Raw genomic sequence first — 22,182 nt, 5'->3', positions numbered from 1 at the left:
AGAGAATTGAGAAGAACTACTGCACATAAGTAGCTTTTGAATAAATCTAAGTTAGTAATAAAACTCAGGGACCTCCCAATGTCTCTCATATTTACAAAGATAAGAAAACTGAAAAGAACAGATGTGTTAAAGAGAACACCAGTTAAAAAATGAGGACTTCTTTAGTCCTATACTTAACTGAAATACATCTAAGAAGCAATTTATGAGACTTATGTCAATTAACACGTTTCAGGTCTTGCATATAATCAAGGTAAATCACCAATCTCAAGATACTGTTGAATATTAGTCTTTAGATGAGACTAACTATAACTGTACAAAAACCTTTCTAATGTTTATTTCTTTTTATAAAATGATTATTTTTAATGTGCTAAAAGTTATTTGAAAATGTGCACTTCAAGATGATATAAATTATTTTTATTTGTTCCACATAAGTTCTAATGTGACATTAAGACAATGAGTATAAAATTATTTAGTACTAATAATAAATCACCAAAGTTTGTGAATAGTTTACTGTGAAAAATTAACACACACAGAACTCTATATTAGTGTAATAAAATAACTGTCATTCCAACATATTTTTAAGCGGCAAGAAAAACCACATTTCAGGGATCAGAGAAACAATTCTGTATGGAAGTCATGCTATACATGTGAACATTATCAGTTTTGGTGACAAGGCAGGAAATGGCTGAAAAGTGCAGCTGTAGAATTGTTTCCATTTCACAGTAAGTTACTAATATCAGTGTGTGTATACCTAAATAAATCTGCAATATATAATATTATCAATATTAACAACAGTAAGCTATAACCAAATGTAAAACAGCTCTTAGGATAAAGATTAATGTTTCAATTACCACAAGACATAAAAGTCAACCTCATTAAGTATCCAATTTGTCACCTAAGAGTACAAGGAGACCTATTTCTTACACACCTTCCTGCCAGTTCCTTATCCAAGTACTTGGCAGCCAGTCTTGCCCCATAAACTTCGGCCTGGAGAACAGCTATATGTCTGCGAAGGGCTTCATTCTCTTTTCTCAGCAACTTCACTTCAGCTTCCAGTTGAGCTTCTTTCATTTTTTCTTTTTTGTTTGCTTCAAGCTCTCTCTCCTGTTAGAATTAAAATAATAATAATATAATAAAACTACTTTTAAGGCTCTTTAGTAGTAGACCACATTTCTTAAAATACACAAAAGCACACAGTCTGTGATACTAACAATGAAAGCATAGGATAAAAATTAGTACTTCATCCCTATAAAATGAAACATAAAGATTTGGATCCAGTTCTTTTTAACTAGTGCCAGAAAGTGTTGGAATCACTTCTAGTAAGGATACTGAGAGAAGCAGTCTTCTCGAAGCTCATGCTGTCACATACTATAATAAGAGAAGTGGTTTTAATCTTTTATTTTCTAAAAACGGCTAAAATAAAAACAACCAGTCTGCTGGTTGTGCCTAAACATTTAATTAACTTTAATGCAACAACTCTGTGAAGCAAGTCAAAATCACTCAGTGACAGAGATACGTTTTATAGCTAATTTATCTTAGAGGGCTACAAGAAACTTACAATGCTTAAATTAGAATAGGTATTCTAATTTTAAAACATTTTATGGTCATGGAAAGATGCGAGAAACAACTGCATTACAACATTTACACATTAAAAATTTCTATAGATAAGCATATCTATGGTGTAGCTTATCACTGAATTTTGGGACCTGATTCATTTTTCCATCCATATATTAAAGGGAATGAAGAACCGAGTTCTGAGGAAAATATGGGCTTCACTTGCCTACCATATGGAGGATGCATATGCATTTGTAGCTCTCAGACTAGCATGCCATCCTAAGCCTCACTTGTCACGTCTTCCCTCTGTGGGAGTTTCCGCGTGTGAGCCAGAGCACATCACCTCAAGATCTTCAACACCAAATTTGTATCATTATCTCACATATGAGAAATCATGTTCAATTTACCTTAAAAGTATGAAGTACAGTATGTCTAGTCCAATTGATCAAGGGTTACACAGGCAAATGCCTTCAGGATCCAAGCACAGAGCAGACAGATAGGTACAAGACAGAGTAGAATGAAAAATGGAAGGTACAAAATCCTGCCTGAAGGTGATCAAATTCAAATTCACACACACACACAAATTGTGTGGTTCAACAATCCCTTCTGAGAGTTGAGTAAGAGGCCGGATAGGTATTTTAAGTGTTATTTTTGGATCAAGAGAACCATCCAAACACTGCAAACTTGTATTTACCCTAAGCAGAACGGCTGGTACTGACTTACAGTACTGCTTTTTCTGATTCACTAATTTACAGAATCTATATATCCTGCGACAATACGGTTGTATTTGTTGACATGATGTGGGAGACACTTCATTATATGAAACTTAAAGATCTACCACAGCACCAGGGAAAATTGTTTCCCTTGAGCAAATGGCAAATGCTAGTTTCTATTGTATGGATACTGGTTATTGTGATTATTTCCCTTTTTATTCAGAATATTAAGAAGCTGAGACATTTAAGCAATTTTTTAGCAATTCAAGAATTTCATTATGGTACTAATTTAACTGTCTGCTTTGGTCTACCATTTTGACAACAGTCCACCAATATATGCTATATTTAAACATCAATATATAATATATTCAAATATAAGGCATCGAGTACCATAATCTTAAAAAATAAAAAATTGTATGAGCTAACATGAATAACTATCAAATGTTGGATATATTTATCAATTTTTTGATTAAAAATATTTGTTATTATATATGTGATAAACAAGGAAGATTAGCAGGCTTTTTCAGCTACTGTAAAAAATTAACTATTAAAACAATTTCTAGATATTGTTTTTAAAGATTTTGAAGAACCAGTAATCTAGACTCCCATTTATAACAACTTTGGTATCATTAAAATGTCAATTTATTTCAGAACCTACTTCTTAAAAGGACAGGTATCAGTTCCAAAACAAACCACCGTTCGGAAAACATGAACAAAACTCTTTTTCATGACATTTATGAGGTTAATGCTGTTTGTTTCAGAAAAAAAAAAACAATAATTTTTTGGTTTATGGGCTAAATAAACTTTATGTTGAGAATTATCTACTTACAATTACTTTAATAAGCTACTTATACAATAATATATTAAGCTACCACTTTAATAATTCAAACCCCTAATGACCCTGACAAATTCTCAGGCCTGAAATTAACAGATGTAAGTAAGAAAAGGACTGAGAAAACTGAAGTTAATCACTTTTAGATTGAAAAAAGAAAAAAAAAAGATTTGTTTGACCTGTTTATTATTATTAGGTAAGAACCAAGAAGTTCATTTTGTATTTAGATAGCCAAACAGTATATTTTCAAAAGACGTGAAGCCATATGACAAATTGGAACCTGATTAGGTTGGGATAGTGGGAAAAATATTAAGAATTTATGTATTGTTATTTTCTAAAATAATTTATGGTAAAGGGTTTCAAAATTCAGTCGTAAAGGCCACAAAATCATTTTCAAGACTTCTGAAAAGTTACAACACATGCAGTGGATGAATAAGAAATTAACATGCACATTCTCTCCGGGAATAAGTTCACATAGAAAAGGAGGAAAAAGCCGGGCCTGCATAATATGTCTTCAAAACACTCAAGTGGGAAAACCAATTGCTCTTTTGAAGTAGAAGTATGAGCAAGTTACCAGGCTCAGAAGTTGTCAAAAATTGATAGACTCTGCAAATAATGGCCACAAATCACAAACAAAAGAAAAATCTTTAACAACATGTAGTGAAAAAAAAGCAATGGGCCACCCACTGACCTTTTGAGGTACTGGCACATTAAAAAATTGCCATCATTAACATTTTCAAATACAAAGTGACAACATGTATATGCAAATAAAACACCAAGAACACTTCAGCGTGACATATAAAAGCAAAACAGAAATGGCATACTTACCAGCTCCTCCACAGAGGGGACAGACTTAAGATATAAGAAAAAAGTTTTATAATTAGAAAAACATCAAACAAATTAATTTATCTAGTGGTATAATCATTATAAGGAAAATTCCCATGTTGAATGTCATTTGGGTAAAGTTTGTTAGAACAAATATATTTGCAAATCCATAAGCAATAGTAACTGTATAGTATTAGACTAAAATTTTTTTGTTTTATGAGAATTAGTCAACACATCTTGTTCAGTGTCATTCCACTACAGCAGCCTGTTTCAAATCTAATGTTAAAACTACAGGTGAATTTTTTCTAGTAAAAATGTACATTGTTTTCTCAATGTTAATATCAAATATTCCAAAGAAGCAGTTATCAGATGCATGTCAGTTAAATAAAACACTACTTAGATTCATAAAATTTCAGAATTTAAAAGGACTTTAGGAGAATGTAAATATTTATTTAAATAAATTCTAACATATCAGTATTAGAAACTAATTAACCAATCAAATGGAACTAATTGAAAACAAGTAAAACTTACAAAGTGTCTGGCACATTGTACATACTCAATACATTAAGAGGTTAAACTGAAATGAGACTTCAAATATATCTATTGAAACGACCAATATTGGTCAAGAAGGCAATGGTTAACTGTGCAAAATTTATACAATGGAGTAGTATGCAAAATAACAAAGTATTCAAGTGGCAGGGAAAACATTTGTGATATATTAAGAGCAAAACACAAAATGTGCCACTGGTTGGCACCCAGTTCCATTTTCCCCTTCTTCCTTATTAATAGAACTCCCAATTTAAATGGAGGTGGCCATGTGACCAACTAAGAGACTGACATGCAGCTAGAGATGCTAAATCTCTAAAGAGCCATCCAAAAGAGATGGCTAAATTGATTGGCAAAAACAGTTGAGGAGGATTTAATGAAAAGTTCTTTAAAGAAGGCTAACGCAACTGGGAAGCATCCTCTCAGATTCTCCCTTCTGCCTACCTGGAATGCAGACATGAACAAATCCTGAGGACAAACCATGAGCTGAAAACAGCAGAGCACAAAAACAAAAGGAACCTGGATCCCTGATATCTGTGAAGCTGCCACATCAGCTCTGGATGTCTGTCTCAGGGCTTCTTTAATTGAGAGAAAATAACGTGTACTATTCAAGAATAATCCCAATTTTACTTGGGATTTCTGTTATATGCAGCTGAACTTAATCCTAACTGACACAGTAAGACAAAAACCTGTTTATATGTTATAATCACAAATATCTTTTAAATATGAAAAACATCCTATTCTAAGTATTAGTTGGTTATTGATAGTATCACTGATCACGTCTGGGTGTCATGCTGACCTTCACATTTCCTATTTTCTAAATTTCCCACAATGCGCACAGATTACCTTTTATAATTAAAAGCCTCATTAAAATTGTCCTCTCTGTCCTCTAAAATGTATGTAAGTCTATGTTACCCTCTAAACTACTTACCAATTTTGCCTTAATGGTACCAGAGTCAACACTTTGACCAGTTTTAGCATGAAGCTGAAGCTGAATAGAGTGCAACTGTAAAAGCTGATCATGTACTTCTTTCTCCAGCACAACTTTCTCTGCTTGGGTCTCTGTCAGTTCAGATTTCAGATCCACCAACTGTGCCTTATAAAACAACAAGAAAAAAAATTAAGTATGCTTAATTTTCTTTATTTTTGACTCTAATAATTATTATTCAAGAATGACAGAGAGACTCTTTGAAATGAACAGATGAACACTAGAAAACCATTATCTGACTGAGCTATAGGACATCCATCTAAACTGACATAAAATCCATAGTACAAGTAAGACATTGGAGTGGCAAGAGAACTCTACATAAATAGTATCTTCTAATAACACAGAATGCTTATTTACCTTGCTTACTTTAAGAAGGCTTTTCACTGTTTCACCTTTATTTACAGGGTTTATGAAAGTATACAGGTATGGGGTGGTTCATCATCCTGTGGAGACATATGTGCTATAGTCATCGACTAACATTAACAGTTTATTAGAGAGGCCAGAGAGTGGTGCTCTGTCTTCACCCTAGAGAACACTAGCCAGAATCAGCCTAACCACTACCTAGTAGTTACTTCAGGCGCTCAATTGTGAGCTACTGAGGCTACAAACAGAGGGCTTAATTTTAATGTAGCTCAATATGTCAAGTTTCCATCCCTAAATTAAATGCTTTGGCCTGGATTCTAGCTTATCTGCTATCAAATGTGCAATCTCTGCTCTCATTTTATTTACCTGGTATAATTTTGTCTCTTTATTTTTAACCTTCAATGTATTTTTCAATTTATAGTTCTAAGAGTATATAGCAGATACAAATATAAAGTCTTCACTGCTCTTCGTTAGATTTTTAAATATATATTTTTAGTATTCTGAAAGCTTTGTATCTTTGTTCTAATAATTACTTTTAGATAATATGCTTAATTTCCTCTTTAGATTGTATTTAAGATATTGTCCCTGCTATGAACAGTCATGAAATTAGCTAGTAACATTTTCTTCCTCTTTTCCCCCAGCTTTTAATAAAGTGTTATCTTTCAATTTCCAGCTAATAACGATGAGCAATCATCAAGCTTATTATTACTTTCAAAATATTCTTCTCCCATTTTTGATCACTGCACTATATTTATATTGTAGAGCATACAGTATATAACATTTAAATATTATTTTATCATCTTTAACTCAATAGTCTTAGTCCCATATGCTCACCAGCAGACCTTTTACCAAAGCTGCTCCTTTGACTTCAGCTCATTCTCTAACAGATTTCTCAGAAATGTCCCACAACAGTATTTCCTGATTTCTAGCTTATTCATGACTATTTATTTGTAGTCTTCATAACTGAAATTAGTTTGCCTGGATATCAAATCTTTGACTCACATTTTCTTTCCTTGAGTATTTTAAATGTGCTGCTCCATTGGCTTCTGGTATGAAATGCTGCTATGGAGATATGCAATCCTAATCTTTTCTTTCTCTTATTTATGAGTGACTTGGTCCTTTTGGCTGCTTTATTTTTAAAGCCCAGTATTTTACTAAAATATAGTTTGGTGTTAATCATTCTAGGTCCATGTGTACCCTTTTCAATATGCAGATTCAATTTTGTGTTGTTTCAGGAAAATTTTGTTGGTAGTTTGTGTTTTTTTAAAAGAACGAATTGGTTGGTAATGTTTTTCCTTGAGGCAAAGTCCACATTTTAAGTGAAAACTTCAGTGGCATTTACTATAATCACAATGTTTGTGCAACTACGCCTATATCTGGTTCCACAACATTTTCATCACCCCTAAAGAAAGCCTCATAGAAGTAAGGCAGTCGCTACCCATTCTCCTGGTCCCCAGGTTCTAGGAACCACCAATCTGCATTTTGTTTCTATGTATTTACCGATTCTAGATATTTCATCTAAATGGAAGCATACAATATGTGATCTTTTGTGTCTGGCTTCTTTCACTTAGCATAATGTTTTCAAAGGTTCATCCATGTTACACCATGTATCAGTACTTCCTGTTGGAATTTCATTCCTTTTTATAGTTGAATAATATCCCACTGTTATGTGTCACCAGAACTTGTTACCCATTCATCTGTTGATGGACAGCTGGGCTGTTCCTACCTTTGGGGGATTGTGCACAGTGCTGCTATGAACATGTGTCAGCATATTTGAGTGCCTGTTTTCAATTCTGGGGGGTATATACATACCTACAAGTGCAGTTGCTGGGTCATATAATTCTATGCTTAAGTTTTTAAGGAACCATCAAACTGTTTTCCACAATGGCTGAACCATTTTACATTCCTACCAGCAATAAACGAGGGTTTGTTGATAGTAGTTTTAAATATTTTTTTCATGCTTCTTCATGACTCCCATTATACTAATATTAATTACTATTTTCCTACGTTTACATTTGTAATTTTTTTCTCAGATCCTTTTTTTCTCCTGCATATCCTCTTTTTCTTGCTGTTCTTATTCTGTTATCTATTTTTTATGTTCCTTCTAATTGTCTCCATTAGAAGACGTGACTTTTCCCCAAGTTTTTTATGAAACGACTTTTTCCCCAAGTTTTTCCAGAGCTCTGCGAAGAATCTTTTATTTTGTTTATTACTTTATTTCTGAGTTTTCCTATTTCTGAATTATGCCATTTTATTCGTATTATTAATTTCCGTTTATAAGTTTACAATTTTCATCTGCTTTGTGGGCATATTTTTTGATATGTTTTCACTGTGCTGTATTTACTCTATTAATTTTTATCTTTTTGGATTACAGTACATGTTATAGGATTTAAATGAAATCCTTTTCTGTTACTCATGTTTAAATCAAATGGGTTTTCATACACAGATATCCATGTAGGTGGGTTGATGTGCGCATAAGTAGCTTTCCTAGCTTCGTGGCTTCTGGGTTCCCTCCTCTGGCCTTAAAGTGGACTACTTAAAACCTCTCGGTAGCCAGAACCACTGTTTTGAAATCAACTGCCGACGTATGTATCCCTCTCCTATCTTGAATGAAAACTTCTCTTCCCATTAAACTTCATGTTTCTGCCCTGCTCAATGTGGATTCTATTTCTAGCAGCATTTCTTTAGAATTGGACTTTCTCAGCAGCAGCTTTTGTTAGGAATTTCTGAAATTGTTAAAGTCCATCCCAGTATTTTCTAATCTTCCCATGGCTTCTTCTAATCTTCCCATGTGTCCCCATGTTTTGCATTCCCCTGCAACTTGGAGCCAGTTGTTCTCAGATCACCTGCTCAAGTTTCCTACCCAAAATGATGTCTTCTCCTTTTAGGTTTTGTTGCTGATTTCTGTGTTTCTGGGCTCCCCTTTCTATTCTTTCTGCCACACAGGTGTCTCTTCATATGCAATATGATTGCGTCTTGCTATCCCAACCTACCCATATTCTGGGGTTTGTGAGTATACATTTTCATCTAATTTTGCAGAAGAGGCTGTCATTGTTTTTTTCTTTTGTGATTCTAGTTTTCCGGTTTCTACAAAAGATTTTTTAAATTTTATTTAAAACTATGCATCCATTGTAATCTTTCTCTGACCAGAAATCCTCAGTTCACGTTTTCATTGTAATAGGAAAGCTATGATAATCTAGCCCAGCACTGCCCAATAGAATATATGAGCCACATATGTAATTTTAAGTTTTCTAGTAGCCACATTAAAAAAGTAAAAATAAACAGGTGAAATGATTTTTATACTATATTCTACTTAATCCAAAATTTCTAAATTATCATTCAAACTATTGTAATATAAAAGTTATTTTATAAAAGAGATTTTTTTTTCCATACTAAGCCTTCGAAACCCATTGTGTATATTACACTCATAGCACATTTCAGTTTGGATCAGCCGTATTTCAAGTATTTAATAGCCACATCAGGCTAGTAGCTATTCTGTTGGACAGTAAAAGTCTAGCTCTTTTATTATGAATTTGAAGCATTAACAAATTTCATTAAGATTTAAATGCTAATTGAAATAAAAATGCTAGTAGTTGACTCTGTTCTTTAAATATAATACACATATAAGAGATTCAATAAAACTGAACTTCATTTCCATTGTCTTCTAGAAGAGCATATAAGTTAACAGTGTTACATGACATCTTCACAAACACTCCTAACTGAATAAACTTAAAGGAAAAAAAATCTTACATGTATGACAAAAATGTCTTACAGACTTTCATCCATTTAACAAATTTCCCACCAAAAAATTATAAACATTTAAAATTACCTATTACTACTAGACAATGTTTAGTACTCCCTAATCCTTTAAAGTACAAATAAGCCTGATCAATAAAGTCCTTCTTAGTCCAAACAACACCTGTAGGGTTTTACGGTCTCTGAAACAAAATAATCGCAAAAGGACAATAAATATTTGAATAATATACACTCTTTTTGAGCAGTACGTACCTTATGCTAAAGTGAACCTACCCAGAAATAGTTCAAAATAGGCAATTTAATCTATAACAACCCTTATCTCTTTTTTCATTACATTGACTGTCATTCTTCTCTATTTGTCTATTTCTTTGAGGTACTGTCTAATATATTCCTCTCTTCCTTATATTTCCTATAAACTGGAAGTAGACCTAAAGGCTTAATTAAATTTACTTAAATCTTTGTGGCAAGAGGTATACTGTATGTTTCAACATGCATATATTGTCTGCTTGTCCCACTATGATTTATTTTTCAAACCAAAAATCTCATTTTTTAAATTACTGAGTAAGACTTTCTAGAGTTAAGAAACAAGTTAAAGAGACATAAGTGGTATTCATGAAACAATTTGGCACGCCAATATTCAAATTAGAAATGACTGTATTTCAAAAGGGCAAGAGAGACAGGGATGTGCACAGATCTTTCGAAAATGGGCTATTACAAACATGGACTCTGCATGAAGTGAAATAATTGCTCAAGAGGTTGCTCAACTTAAAAAATAAATAAAAGAATTCTTTACAAAGAGGATGCAAGTGTCAAAATTCAAAGCCCAATTTTATTTTTTTGGAACAAGTGTTTAAAATTTACTCTAAATTTAGTTAACATTTAAGTAACTCTTTTCTTGTCTACGATATAAACACTTTAGCTGCTAAGAAAAGTTAAGTCATTGATAAATATGTCAAGATTAAAAATTTCTGTATTTTACTTAATGGTTATCCTACTAACATCACAGAATTTTAGATTTCGAAGGGATATTAGAGACCATAGACTATGACTACAACAATTAAAATTTAGGTAATAAAGCCAAGGCCCATCAAAACTGCTTTTATTTCCAGGGCTACCCAATCAGAAAGTGGCAAAACAGCACTTTACATCCAAGTCTTACTCCCAGGGCGAGGCAGTGGAAGTGTTATCAAGCAATTAGGCACAAGGAAAAATGTGTTTCTATCGCTACAACACGTATGTCTGACTCACTAACAATATTCACAGCTACCACAAAGCAGGCATCTACCTACCATGTGGCAGGCAGGCACACGACACATTATCTGTGATTCTTATCATACTCCCCAACTTTTGTCTAGAAGGTTCGACCTGCCCGCGTAGCCGGGGTTCATGGTGAAGAGGTAAGAAAACTGAAAGTCAGAGTTTAAGCAATTTGCCCAAGATCACACAGTGAGTAAGTAGTGAGACTCAAAACCAGCTTGCTCAGAAAAAAGCCCCAGTAACTTTCACCTCACTGTCCTACCTTGGCCATGTTATAACTAGATAAGGCTGAAAGTTAAAAAGAAACAGCTGATTTCAACCTTCAACTTTTAAATTTTCAAGTGATATCCAAAAAAAGTTTTAAAAACAGTTAAAAGACTATATTACATATAGACTTTATTTGGGATACAATTTCACTTTCCTACATTTGACTTGAAGATGCATTTCTTGAAGAAAAATAAACCCATCAAGCGGTCCTTTCCCTAGAACTCCCTGAGGAGAAAATGATCTCATTCTAGGCGGAACTCTGGGCCTCAAGGCCAGGTCCTTCACATCACCCAAGCCATTAAATCAAAATGACTGGTGAGATTTTCTGAAGCAATGATTCTCAAAATATGATCCCTGGATCACCACTATTGGCTGGAATGGAGTCGGGAAACAGATGAAAAATCAGGGCATGATGTGCAAAGTAGGAATGAAATATTCCTCGTAATGGAAAAAACAGAGAGGGCGTTTATCTAAGTAACATTATAGGATTATCATCACTATTTATTAGTATTTATTGTAGTTATTACTATTCTATTTCTCATCTCATACTCTTTCAAAACATCCAAACTTTTCCATCAAGATAATTTCTTTCTGATATAATTCTTAACTACTGGATTCCACTCTGTGGCACTAACATTAAAAAAGAAAAATTATTTCAGTTACCTATTATTCCACTTTGTATAGACCTAAATCTGCTGTCTATATAATCTTCCAAAAATATACAAGAGCTGCACTGTTTTCTTTCTAAACGCAAGCTAGTTTTATTTCCTTAACTGTCTTATGATTAACAATGCCAATTACTTTACCTTACGCACCCCTCAAAAACCTCTTGTTTTGGAGGAGGATCCAATTAAGACAAGAAATTAGCAAACATCAAGTTATACAGCAAGGAATTTGACTCCAGCTCATTAATTTCAGCATGTTATATAGCTTTTTTGATAACATTTTAGAAGGTCTAAGCTAAGAACCTAAAACAATCTGTCAAAACACCTTTGCTTTGTACATGAAGAAAGCAACGCCCAAGAGATTAGGTGAGTTGTCCCAATTACAAATTGCATAGGATTAAAACTCAGATCTTCTGACATGCTCAGTAATTCTGGCAGTAACAGGAAAAATGGTGAGGAAGCAGTCCATGAGCTAGCTCCAAATGAGATCACATCCCCGTAGCTCAGAACTAGAGGCAGCTCTAAGGAAGAGACTGCACACCCCCAGCTAGCTATGCATGCTCTCTCACACACACACACACACACACACACACACACACACACACGAGCTCATGCATGCACAGCTATGAACATGCATACACAGACACACGCAGGCATGCACACGCATGCACACAAAAGCACACATTTCCCAAGTTGTTTCAGGATTGCAAACAAAACAGTTGACTCCAAACAGCATTTTAACTGTAATGAACCATAACACAGAAAGATGCTGATAAAGATATAAACATTATCTCACATCTACCTGTAAATGCTCCCATACCTTTTGTTTTAAAGTATGTGTACAAAAGGTCATCACTTCACTAAAAAGAAACAATTATGCTTTTACATGTCTGTGTGTTTTTATGTTTGAAAATGCAATTTAGGATGGAGAATCTCTAGCAAATCGCACCACTTCTAAAATGTATCATCTAGAGAAAGACAAGTACCATATGATCTCACTTATATATGGAATCTAAAGAAAAGACTATCTGAATGAACTAATCAGAGATAGTTTTGGGGACGCAGATTAAAAACCGAGAGTGGTTAGATGGGTGTGTGGGAGGGGGTTGGGGATAAGGGGAAAGGTGAAGGGATTTGGAAGCAGCTGGTAACCACAAGATGGCCTCAGGGTTTTTTTGAAAATTAATTTGGGGAAGGTATTCTATAATGTTGTAAAGATTTTGTTGGGTATCCGATGGACATGCGTCCTATTTGGGAGACCACCTCAGGGATACTGTGGATACCTGATCATGGCATTGTACACCAGAAGCTAAACATTAATGAATGCCAACTATAATTTTATATATATAATGTGATGGCTCAGTGTGAGGTCGGAGGGATAGTGGACGGGGGGAGGGGGGTTCACAGTGTGAGGGATATAAATGATGAACGTCTAAGTATTACCTTGTCTTGTACACCTGAAACTAATAAATAAATAATTAAAAAAAATAAAAATAAAAATAAAATGTATCCCCTATATCCACCTACTTCCCAAAAGGCTATCCTTCTGGGAAGTGTTTTGGTTATCATCAGAGCAGTAGTTCTCACAGGTCTATGGGATCTTTTCAGAAGATCAACAAGGTCAAAACAATTTCTAGAATAATAAAACATCATTTGCCTTTTTCACTATGTTGATATTTATACCAAAGGTGCAAAAGCAATAAGTAAAATGCTGGCATTTCAGTACAAGTCAATGCAGAAGCACCAAATTGTACTAGGAGTCACTGTAGTCTCACTACTTGCACTAGCTGTTTTTTAAAAAATTCATTTAAGAGTATCCTTGATGAACCAGTAAAATTATTAATTTTTAAAAACCCTGACCTTTGAGTACATGTCTTTTTAATATTCGGTGCGCTGAAATGGGAAATATGCATAAAGATATCTGCTGCATATCAAACTAGGTCATCTTAGGGAAAAGCACTTATATACACAATTGCTTGAGTTGCAAAGCTGAACATTTTTTTCATGAAACACTATTTTTATTTGAAAGAAGAATAAACTATGGTGATTAAGATTAATACACTTGGCAGACATGTACTTGAGAATAAAGTGAATTTGTTATTTCAAGGAAAACAAGTGACAGCATGTTGCCAATGATAAAAATTTGTGTTTTCAAGTGAAAATGAGAATTTTGGAAAACTTGATTCCATCACCATGAACTTGACAGCTTCCCAACACTTAAAAGATTTTTCTGATGAGAAAAATATTAACAAATGTGATTTTTTGATATGTACAATGAGATGAGCCAACATTTGGAAGATCTGCATAACTTCATGAACCAGTATTTTCAAAATGACCAATGCATGATGTTGTTATAATCACGCCTGGGTAAAATATCCACTCAAAGACTACACAGACCACTCTATTTTAATGCAACAGTGAGTATATGAAAAGTTCATTGAGAACGTTTCAGACCACACTGTAACTAACCTTGAAGAAAATACCTTTTACAACCAAAGTAGAATATCCACAATGATCTGGAAAAGCTATTAAAACATTCCTCCCTTATCCAAGTACCTATGTCTATGAGGTCAAATTTTCTTCCTATTCTATACCTAAACCACATTTTACAACTGTTTGAATGCAGAAGATGTGAGAATCCAGTTGTCTTCTATTAAGTCAGATATTTCAAAAATCTGAAAAAATATAAAAACAATGCTATTCTTTCTAATTATTGTTTTGAATATATACCTATTTTTTCACTAAAAATTATATTTATATATTAACATGTAATGGGCTTACTGTTGCTATTTTTAACTTATACAGTAAATAGTTAAAGCTGTCTCAGTTTTAACTTCTAATAATTTCTAATACAGTAAATGCCAGTAAATAGATATAACCCATATAAAAAAATAACTCTTTGGGGACCTCCTAATTTGTAGGGTGTAAAAGGGTCCTGAGACTAAAATGTTTGAGAACTGCTGTCTCAGAGTTTCCGAAAAGAGGCCCATGGGACTGGACCCTCCATTTGTGCTCAGTATCAAACACCCACTCATCTTTCAAGATACCACTTACATCACCATCTCTGGAGGCTTTCCTCATCCCACTCTTCTGTTTTCTACAGGCAGAGGTTGTCATAACACCTTGAACTCACTTGGACTGTTAGATTTGTTACATTACGCGTATTGTAACTCATGATTACCACATCTCTAGCTCTAGAAGGTAAGCTCTCTGAGGATCAGGACCACATTTTAGGTGAAATAACCTGAACTATCACATGCTTTGTGAAGCTGACTTTAGGGGGTAACATTGTCTCTTTGTGAACCTGTTTTAGTTTCCATGAGTTTTGCTTTTTCTCCGTAGTGCTCTTAAACCATATTGAGTAGGGATTCCTTTGAGTATGGATACCATGTTCATTTATATGTTGATTACAGAATTGGTGTTTGTCCCCTTTTTAAAATTAGAAATTTGGAACTCACACATTAAACACCAACCTTTCTTACCTACTTACATCCCTATCTCACCTGCTAGGGGTTTTCATATCTCAGATCTTTCCCTTTCCCATTAGAAATAGAGTCTGAAACGCTCTCAATGAACTTTTCATACACTGTTGCATTAAAATACAGTGGTCTGTGTAGTCTTTGAATGGATATTTTACCCAGGCAAGATTTTAACATCATGCATTGGTTGTTTTGAAAATATTGGTTCACTGAGTTATGCAGATCTTCCAAATGTTGGCACATCTCATTATACAATATCAAAAAATCCCATTTGTTATCATTTTTCTCATCAGAAAAATCTTTTAAGTGTTAGGAAGCTGTGTGATACTGTACACAAAGAGGACAGAGAAGGCATTACACACAATAGCCTATGACAAAGTAGAGAAGCCACGAAAGAGCAACAAGGCCTATTTAGAGAACTACAAATAGACCAATTTTATTGAGGCAAAAGCAGCTAAGAGGTGACAAAAAATAAGGACACACACTAAACATTGATCACCATGTTGCGGAGTTTATATTTTAGCCAATAACAGGGAGGTATAAAAAGAAGAATGACTTTTTTTTTGACATGAACCATTAAAATAAAACTTTTTCAGAATCATTTTGATACCTAAAGGATGGGTTGGAGAGGTAGGAAGCAATTAGGAGACTACGTTAGGAATATACAAGAAAGGATCGGGACCTTAACTATACACAATCTCCTAAACTCCACTTATCTCTGGATTCCTTACTGCAGTGAATGGTTTAAGTCTCCTAGGGCTGTCATAACAAATTACCACAAACTTGGTAGCTTAAAAGAACAAAAATTTATTCTCTCACAGTTCAGGAGCCCAAAATCAAGGTGCTGGCGGAGTTGGTTCCTTCTGGAGACCCTGAAGGAAAAACTGTCCCATGTCTGTCTCCTAGCTTTTGGTAGCTGCCAGCAATCCTTCGCATTTCTTGGCTCCTAGACATGTCACTCCAAACTCTGATTCCATCTTCACATTGCTGCCTTTTCTGTGTCTCTGTGTCTTCTGATTGTCTCTTATCGGGACACTCTCATTGGATTCAGGGCCCATTCTCATCTGCCATGATCTTACCTCCATCCTTACATTAATTCCATCTACAAAGACCCTATTTCCAAGTGAGGTCACATTCTGAGGTTTTGGGTGGACATAAATTTGGGGGGAACTATTCAACCCACTACAGGTATCAATACATTTCCCCAAGAGAAATGTGGTGTCATCCTTCATCCTTCCTCGTCATCTACATCTACGTAATTACCGAATTCTGTTTCTACGTCTTTAATTGAAGATGATCTCCTTTTCTTCATTACCCTTTTCATTGCAATGGCACTCTCGTCCATATAGCAAACTTCTTGTTACAGCGCTGGATGAACTCAATTATTACTCTCAGCACTATGCCTGTTACTAAACAAGTAAGTATTGCTGGAGAAAGTCACCCAACAAGGCAGACTGGTTGTGCCATGAATTTATGATAACTCCAAGTAAGTCCTCAACATTGCCTGGCAGTCCTTCCGTGTCTCCAGACAACTGGCTCTCCCACTCTTCCATAATTATGTCACATCCTTTTCACTCTCAAGCTCCTACTTTCACCCACTTTCAGCAGTTGTCCTGGACTCCTATTTTAGAGAATAAAGAAGTCATCACACAAAAACTCCCTCAACCTCCTACCTTCTGCTCTCATCATCTCTCCTTTCCCTTTAAATACAGTAGCTGTCCTTTCAATATAAGGCCATTCTCTCTACATGTATTTTGGATCTCATCTTCACTCAGACCTTACGAATACCAATCGTCCCTCTCTTTCTCTAGAATATTCAGATTCCTGAATTAGATGCTTCTCATTCGCTTATGAACACGTTCATTTTCTTATTTAAAAATAAAATGAAAACAATACCGCCCCTTGAACAGCCCCCGCCCCCCCAGCTATCTGTCCAGCCACACTCACTTGTTCTGCCTGCTTGTCCCTCTGCCTCCTCCTTTTCCCACCAGATATAAATAAATGTTTTTGGAAGACTTATTTCTCTCGTTCTGTAATCTCAGGCCTCTTACTTAATCCCTGTAAAATGAGAATAACAATACCAAACCTACCCGACAGGACTGTTGTGAGAATTAGATGAATCAATGTATATAAATGACTTAGGACAGAGCCTGGTCCATAGTCATTGATCAAGATTAGCAATATAGTTATTGCCAAAAACATTTCACATCCATCTATCCATCCAGCCAACTCACATCTTGGAGTCATCCTGAATTCCCTCATTCCTCCGCTCCAGTCCATCCCTACATCTGTTTATTTTTACCTCTCAAGTCTCTCTGGTTCTGAACACTATCCTCACTGTCACCTCACATGGATCAGAAGAACCTCCGAAGTGATTTCCTGCATTCATTCTCGTCATTCTCCCAAACTTTCTCCTTACCATAGATCGAGTAGTGTGTTTGAACCTCATACCTGAGGTTACCATCTAGTTCAAAACATTTCCCACTGTTACAGTAAAGTCCCAAATCTACTGTGTGGCCTATAAAATCAGGCAGATATGGTCCCAACCTACCTGTTCAAACTTAGCCTGCATCTCACTTTTTTTGCCCTCTGCTCTTTTAACACATACTCTTTCAGTTTTTGAAATGCATTACGTGCTTGCCCATCACAGGTGCTTTCCATTTCCTGTTCTCTCTACTGGAATGTTAAATAATATTCCTATTTCTCTTGCCCTAATTAATTCCTACCCATCCTTTATGTCTTAACTCAATGGTCAGTTCCTCAACAAAGCCTTCCTTGATCCCTCAGAATAGGCTCTCATTACTCTATGTACCTACCTTTCATAGCACATATCAAAGTTGGAATTTCACTTATATGTGATAATTATGCCAACAAATTCCCCCAATATAATCCAAGCTCCATAATAGCAATAACTATGTCTGTCTTTACTCTCCATTGTATCCCAAGTGCCCAATACAGCATATGACACATAATTAGTGCTCAATAAATGTATACTGGATCAATATTAAACGTTAAATTCCATGCTGCAAAATAGCATCACTGCTTGTTTAAAAACAAGACAGCTTTAAAGCAGTAAAGGGATAGTATATCATTAGTTCATTATCAACATGACTGTAGACCAAAGTTAAGTTTCCTATTGATGGCTGTGAATAGTAATCACTTTCAAAGGAGACACAGATTCAGCAATTGCTGAGGGAAAGGAGAATGTGATAGAAGATGTATTGTTTTGCTGTCATTTTAAAGCAGGGGTGAATAGGCAGAAGATCGTACGTCAAGGCAGAGATGAGTTTTTCTCAAGTATTGGTTCTCCACCTTTGTTCTATTCCAACACACCTACTACTGCTACTACCACTATTACTACGACTACTATCCCAGTCAGTACCTGTTACTCCCACACAGCTGTCACCAAGTGGCTCACCATAACAGGAATTCTCGAATAGGTGGGAAGTGCAGGAGCGATGTGAGTCATGTGAAATGGCACTACCTCAATATATTCTGATATTCATTGCCCTTACCATTCTCTTACAGATATCCCTCTCCCCAAATATAACTTATGGCAAGAAGCAGTCACATAGATGTCATTTATATTTAATTTTTAAATGTAACCTATGATTTTTTTTTTTGCAGCAAAATTGTTTTCCTAACTACGACATTAATATTAAACATGGTGCTACCTAAAGACACGATGACTGGGCAGAAGAAGGGGCAATCGGAAAGAGCACTCAAGACCAAATGAAATGTAAGTTATCCGTAATTGGAGATATCTGAGACTTTGTTACAAAAATATTTTATTATGGTAACGTGGTTTAAGGTATTAATCACTAAAATCAGTGAACTTTGGTGCACATTTGTTATATATCAAACCGTAAGTGGCCTCAAATAGTATGCTTTCATGTCCAAATCATTCAAACAATAGAACTAATTCAATCCACTTACTAAGAAATATAATAGGGCAAGAAAGCACGGACATGTGTTTCTGAGATTTCAAAATCTCAGAAGATTGATAACAGTATACGAAACAACCTCTGAAATTCTGCAGATGATATTACAGCAGATCTACTTTGAAAAGGCACTACTGACAATGAAGCTCTCCTCAGCAATACACAACTAATTTCATGAACACTGTAGAAACTACTAAATGTAGAAGGTTAAGTCCACAAACAGATGAGCAACTGTAACTGAAAAAACACACAAACAAAAAAATCATGTTTAGCTTCTCCCCTCCCATTTTCTAAGACATTTATATCAAGGGTTTCAAGCATGTTAAAAAAACTGTATGCTCACATTATGATAGGCTAGCATTTCTTATTTCGAGAAATAACGCTACTTCCTAAGTCAGAACATGGAGTCAGAAGACGTAATTATAATTTCTGGAAAAAAAGAACATGTATAATTTATTATAGCTCTGAATCCTCATCTAAAATATGAAAGATGAAAGAAATTAAGCACCACCTCCTACTCAGAGAACTATCCTTTTCCCAAAATTAGATTTTATATCTTACATCAAAATATCATTGATAAAGTTTCCTTAGTCATTTAAAACATGAATTAGATTGTTTCATTTTTTAAAAGCTGTTTATCCTTAGTAGATACTTTCAGTTGTAAATGATATGAAAGTTCTCATGTAGCAAAACCTACTCTTGCTCTGTTATTTAAAAACTAGAGTACCATTAATAAAAATCATCAAATGCAATTTCATTACTGGAAAAATAACTATCTTCTAGAAACTATCACTAATCAAGAAATCAAGAGACATTTTCATATACCTAGAAGAAAAAGTGATTAGCTTCATATTAGCACTTCCATTCCAACTGTTTCAAAACAGATGGAAAAAAATTAACAGTCCTTTCATTGGAGAAGTCACAAAATTTCTGATATGCAATTCTATACTAATCAAAAATTATACCAACTTTTTCATGGCTAACTAACAGGAAAGAGAAAGAATGCTAATGGCTAAGCAAGGAGAGGATGCCTATCTGATATTTATATTGATATGAATCCAATGGGCATTCTTATTAAAACTGATAACAATGATGATTTCTTAGGAAACCTAATGTTCAAAGAGCTTTGCACATCATTGATTATCCTATTTTTATGTACTTTAAAATGAAAGACCCATTCTTACACTTAAAATAACCCAGTTAGAAAAAGGTCGGAGGGATGGTGGATGGGGGGAGGGGGGTTCACAGTGTGAGGGATGTAGATGGTGGGCGTCTAAGTATTACCTTGTCTTGTACACCTGAAACTAATAAAAAAAAAATGGACATGCACAGAAAACAAAAACAAAAAAGAAAAAGCTCTTTATGCAATGTTAATCTATGATGATTTCTAAATATTGTAATAATATGCTAATTTTCTGCCCAATGTGGTACATTTTGTTTTTGTGTTTTGTACCCACCACCACTCCACCCACAACCACAACCAAGATTAGAGACTAAAGCAAATGATCACTGTTCACACACTCTCAAAAATAAATCTTGACTTTGGGAAATATAGTCAAGTACAAACAAAATCTCAATGTTAGAAGTCATTTGAATGATTGTAGGGAGCTCTGGTGGTATCGTCTGTAATTTAAGGACTGTAAACCGAGAAGGACATTGATACTATTGTGTTTATCCCTCTAAATTTTCCTAAGCGCTTTCATCAAATTCCCCTCAATAATTGATGCATGCAGGGAATAGTATGTCTGTGTGCAATAGACGGTCATCTGAAATTGTTAAAAATAATCAGGACAGTATCTGTCTGGATATACAAACCTAGTTTATCAATGTGAAAATATATCTAAAAACCCAAATGTTAAAAGACGGGTGAAGGTATTCCTATGACAGAATCTTTGAGCTTAAATCTTAGCTTAATGTAACGTGTAGGTTGGTGCAATTCGTTCCCGTTGCCTCCTGATAGCGATAGAAGGAAGGTGGGTGACAGGACCCAGGGAGACCTGCACGTCCATCTCCACCCCTCTCTGCTCCGACCTCACCTCTCTTTTCCTTCACACACACACACACAGACGCCCTCTCCGTCACATCTGAAAGCCCAGGTGCCCCAGTGGGCAGTTCTCTGGGGTCGTTTCACCGATGCGTTCAATGCGATCTGAGGACTGCGGTTGAATGCCGCCCCGTCCAGAGCCCAAAGCTCACCTCCAGCTTGTGGTTGATTTGGGACACAGTTTGGGCTTTGTGGCAGAGCTGCGCAAAGCAGGAGCTCAGGCTGGTCATCTTCTGTCGCCCCTCATAAGTGATGTCCGCCTGGTCCGGATCGATCTCGCCTAGAAGCAGATCCACATCCACGAAGGCCTTGTCGAACTCCTTCTCCAGCACCTCCAGCCACCGGAACATGGAGACCCCACCGGGGGAGACGCCCACGGCGCAAGATGCGCTCCCTGGGCCCCCTCCTGCTCCTGCCGGGCACGGGCCGCCCGCCGACATGGCGCCGTCTAGGGCCACTGCCGACTACTGCTGACCCCCACCGCCCACCCCGCGCTAGAGGAACTGCTGGGACTGTGAGGATCCCCGCGCACGCACGCTCCTTCCGTCCCGTCCCTTCCCCTCGCGCGGCTAACGTCGGCAATACAGCCCCGAAGTGGCAGGAGCAGCCACCCTGAGAAAGAGACGGTGGCACACGGAAGAATCCAGCAGTCCCACCTCCCGGTCAGCCCCGGCTACGCATGCGCAGCCAAGACCCAGGCGGGAGCCGGCGGGAGGGACGTAGTGGGCGGGGCTAAGATGCGACCTTGGCCTATGAAAAGCCTCTGCAGGGGACGGCCCGTCAGCGGCCATATTGACAACTGGCAAACTCCCTCTTGAATGCGGGAGAAACGGAGGGGCATGGTGTCGCCTTCCAAGTTGGAAAGCCAGAGGAAGAGAAGAATGTCCTTGTGTCGCAGAGAGGAACGACTTCCCCCCGTTTGACTTCACAGTGGGTGGGGGCCATTCTAAAG

The 22,182-nt window shown here is 36.1% G+C and overlaps 1 protein-coding gene across 1 annotated transcript in view; it reads right to left on the bottom strand.

The window, feature by feature from the left end:
• The window catches only part of GOPC (golgi associated PDZ and coiled-coil motif containing), a 37,274-nt gene extending 15,373 nt beyond the window's left edge, over positions 1-21,901 (bottom strand). Inside the window, 4 exon segments of the mRNA XM_081039606.1 lie at positions 929-1,104; positions 3,928-3,951; positions 5,402-5,566; positions 21,383-21,901. Coding sequence (XP_080895732.1) covers positions 929-1,104; positions 3,928-3,951; positions 5,402-5,566; positions 21,383-21,670 — 653 coding nt within the window. The 5' untranslated portion in view covers positions 21,671-21,901.
• Positions 21,902-22,182: the final 281 nt, after the last annotated feature.

The sequence above is a fragment of the Rhinolophus hipposideros genome (assembly GCF_964194185.1).
Source record: "Rhinolophus hipposideros genome assembly, chromosome: 3".
Lineage (NCBI taxonomy): Eukaryota > Metazoa > Chordata > Mammalia > Chiroptera > Rhinolophidae > Rhinolophus > Rhinolophus hipposideros.
The sequence above is the reverse complement of the archived record's forward strand: the minus strand, read 5'-3'. Positions and strand labels throughout refer to the sequence as shown.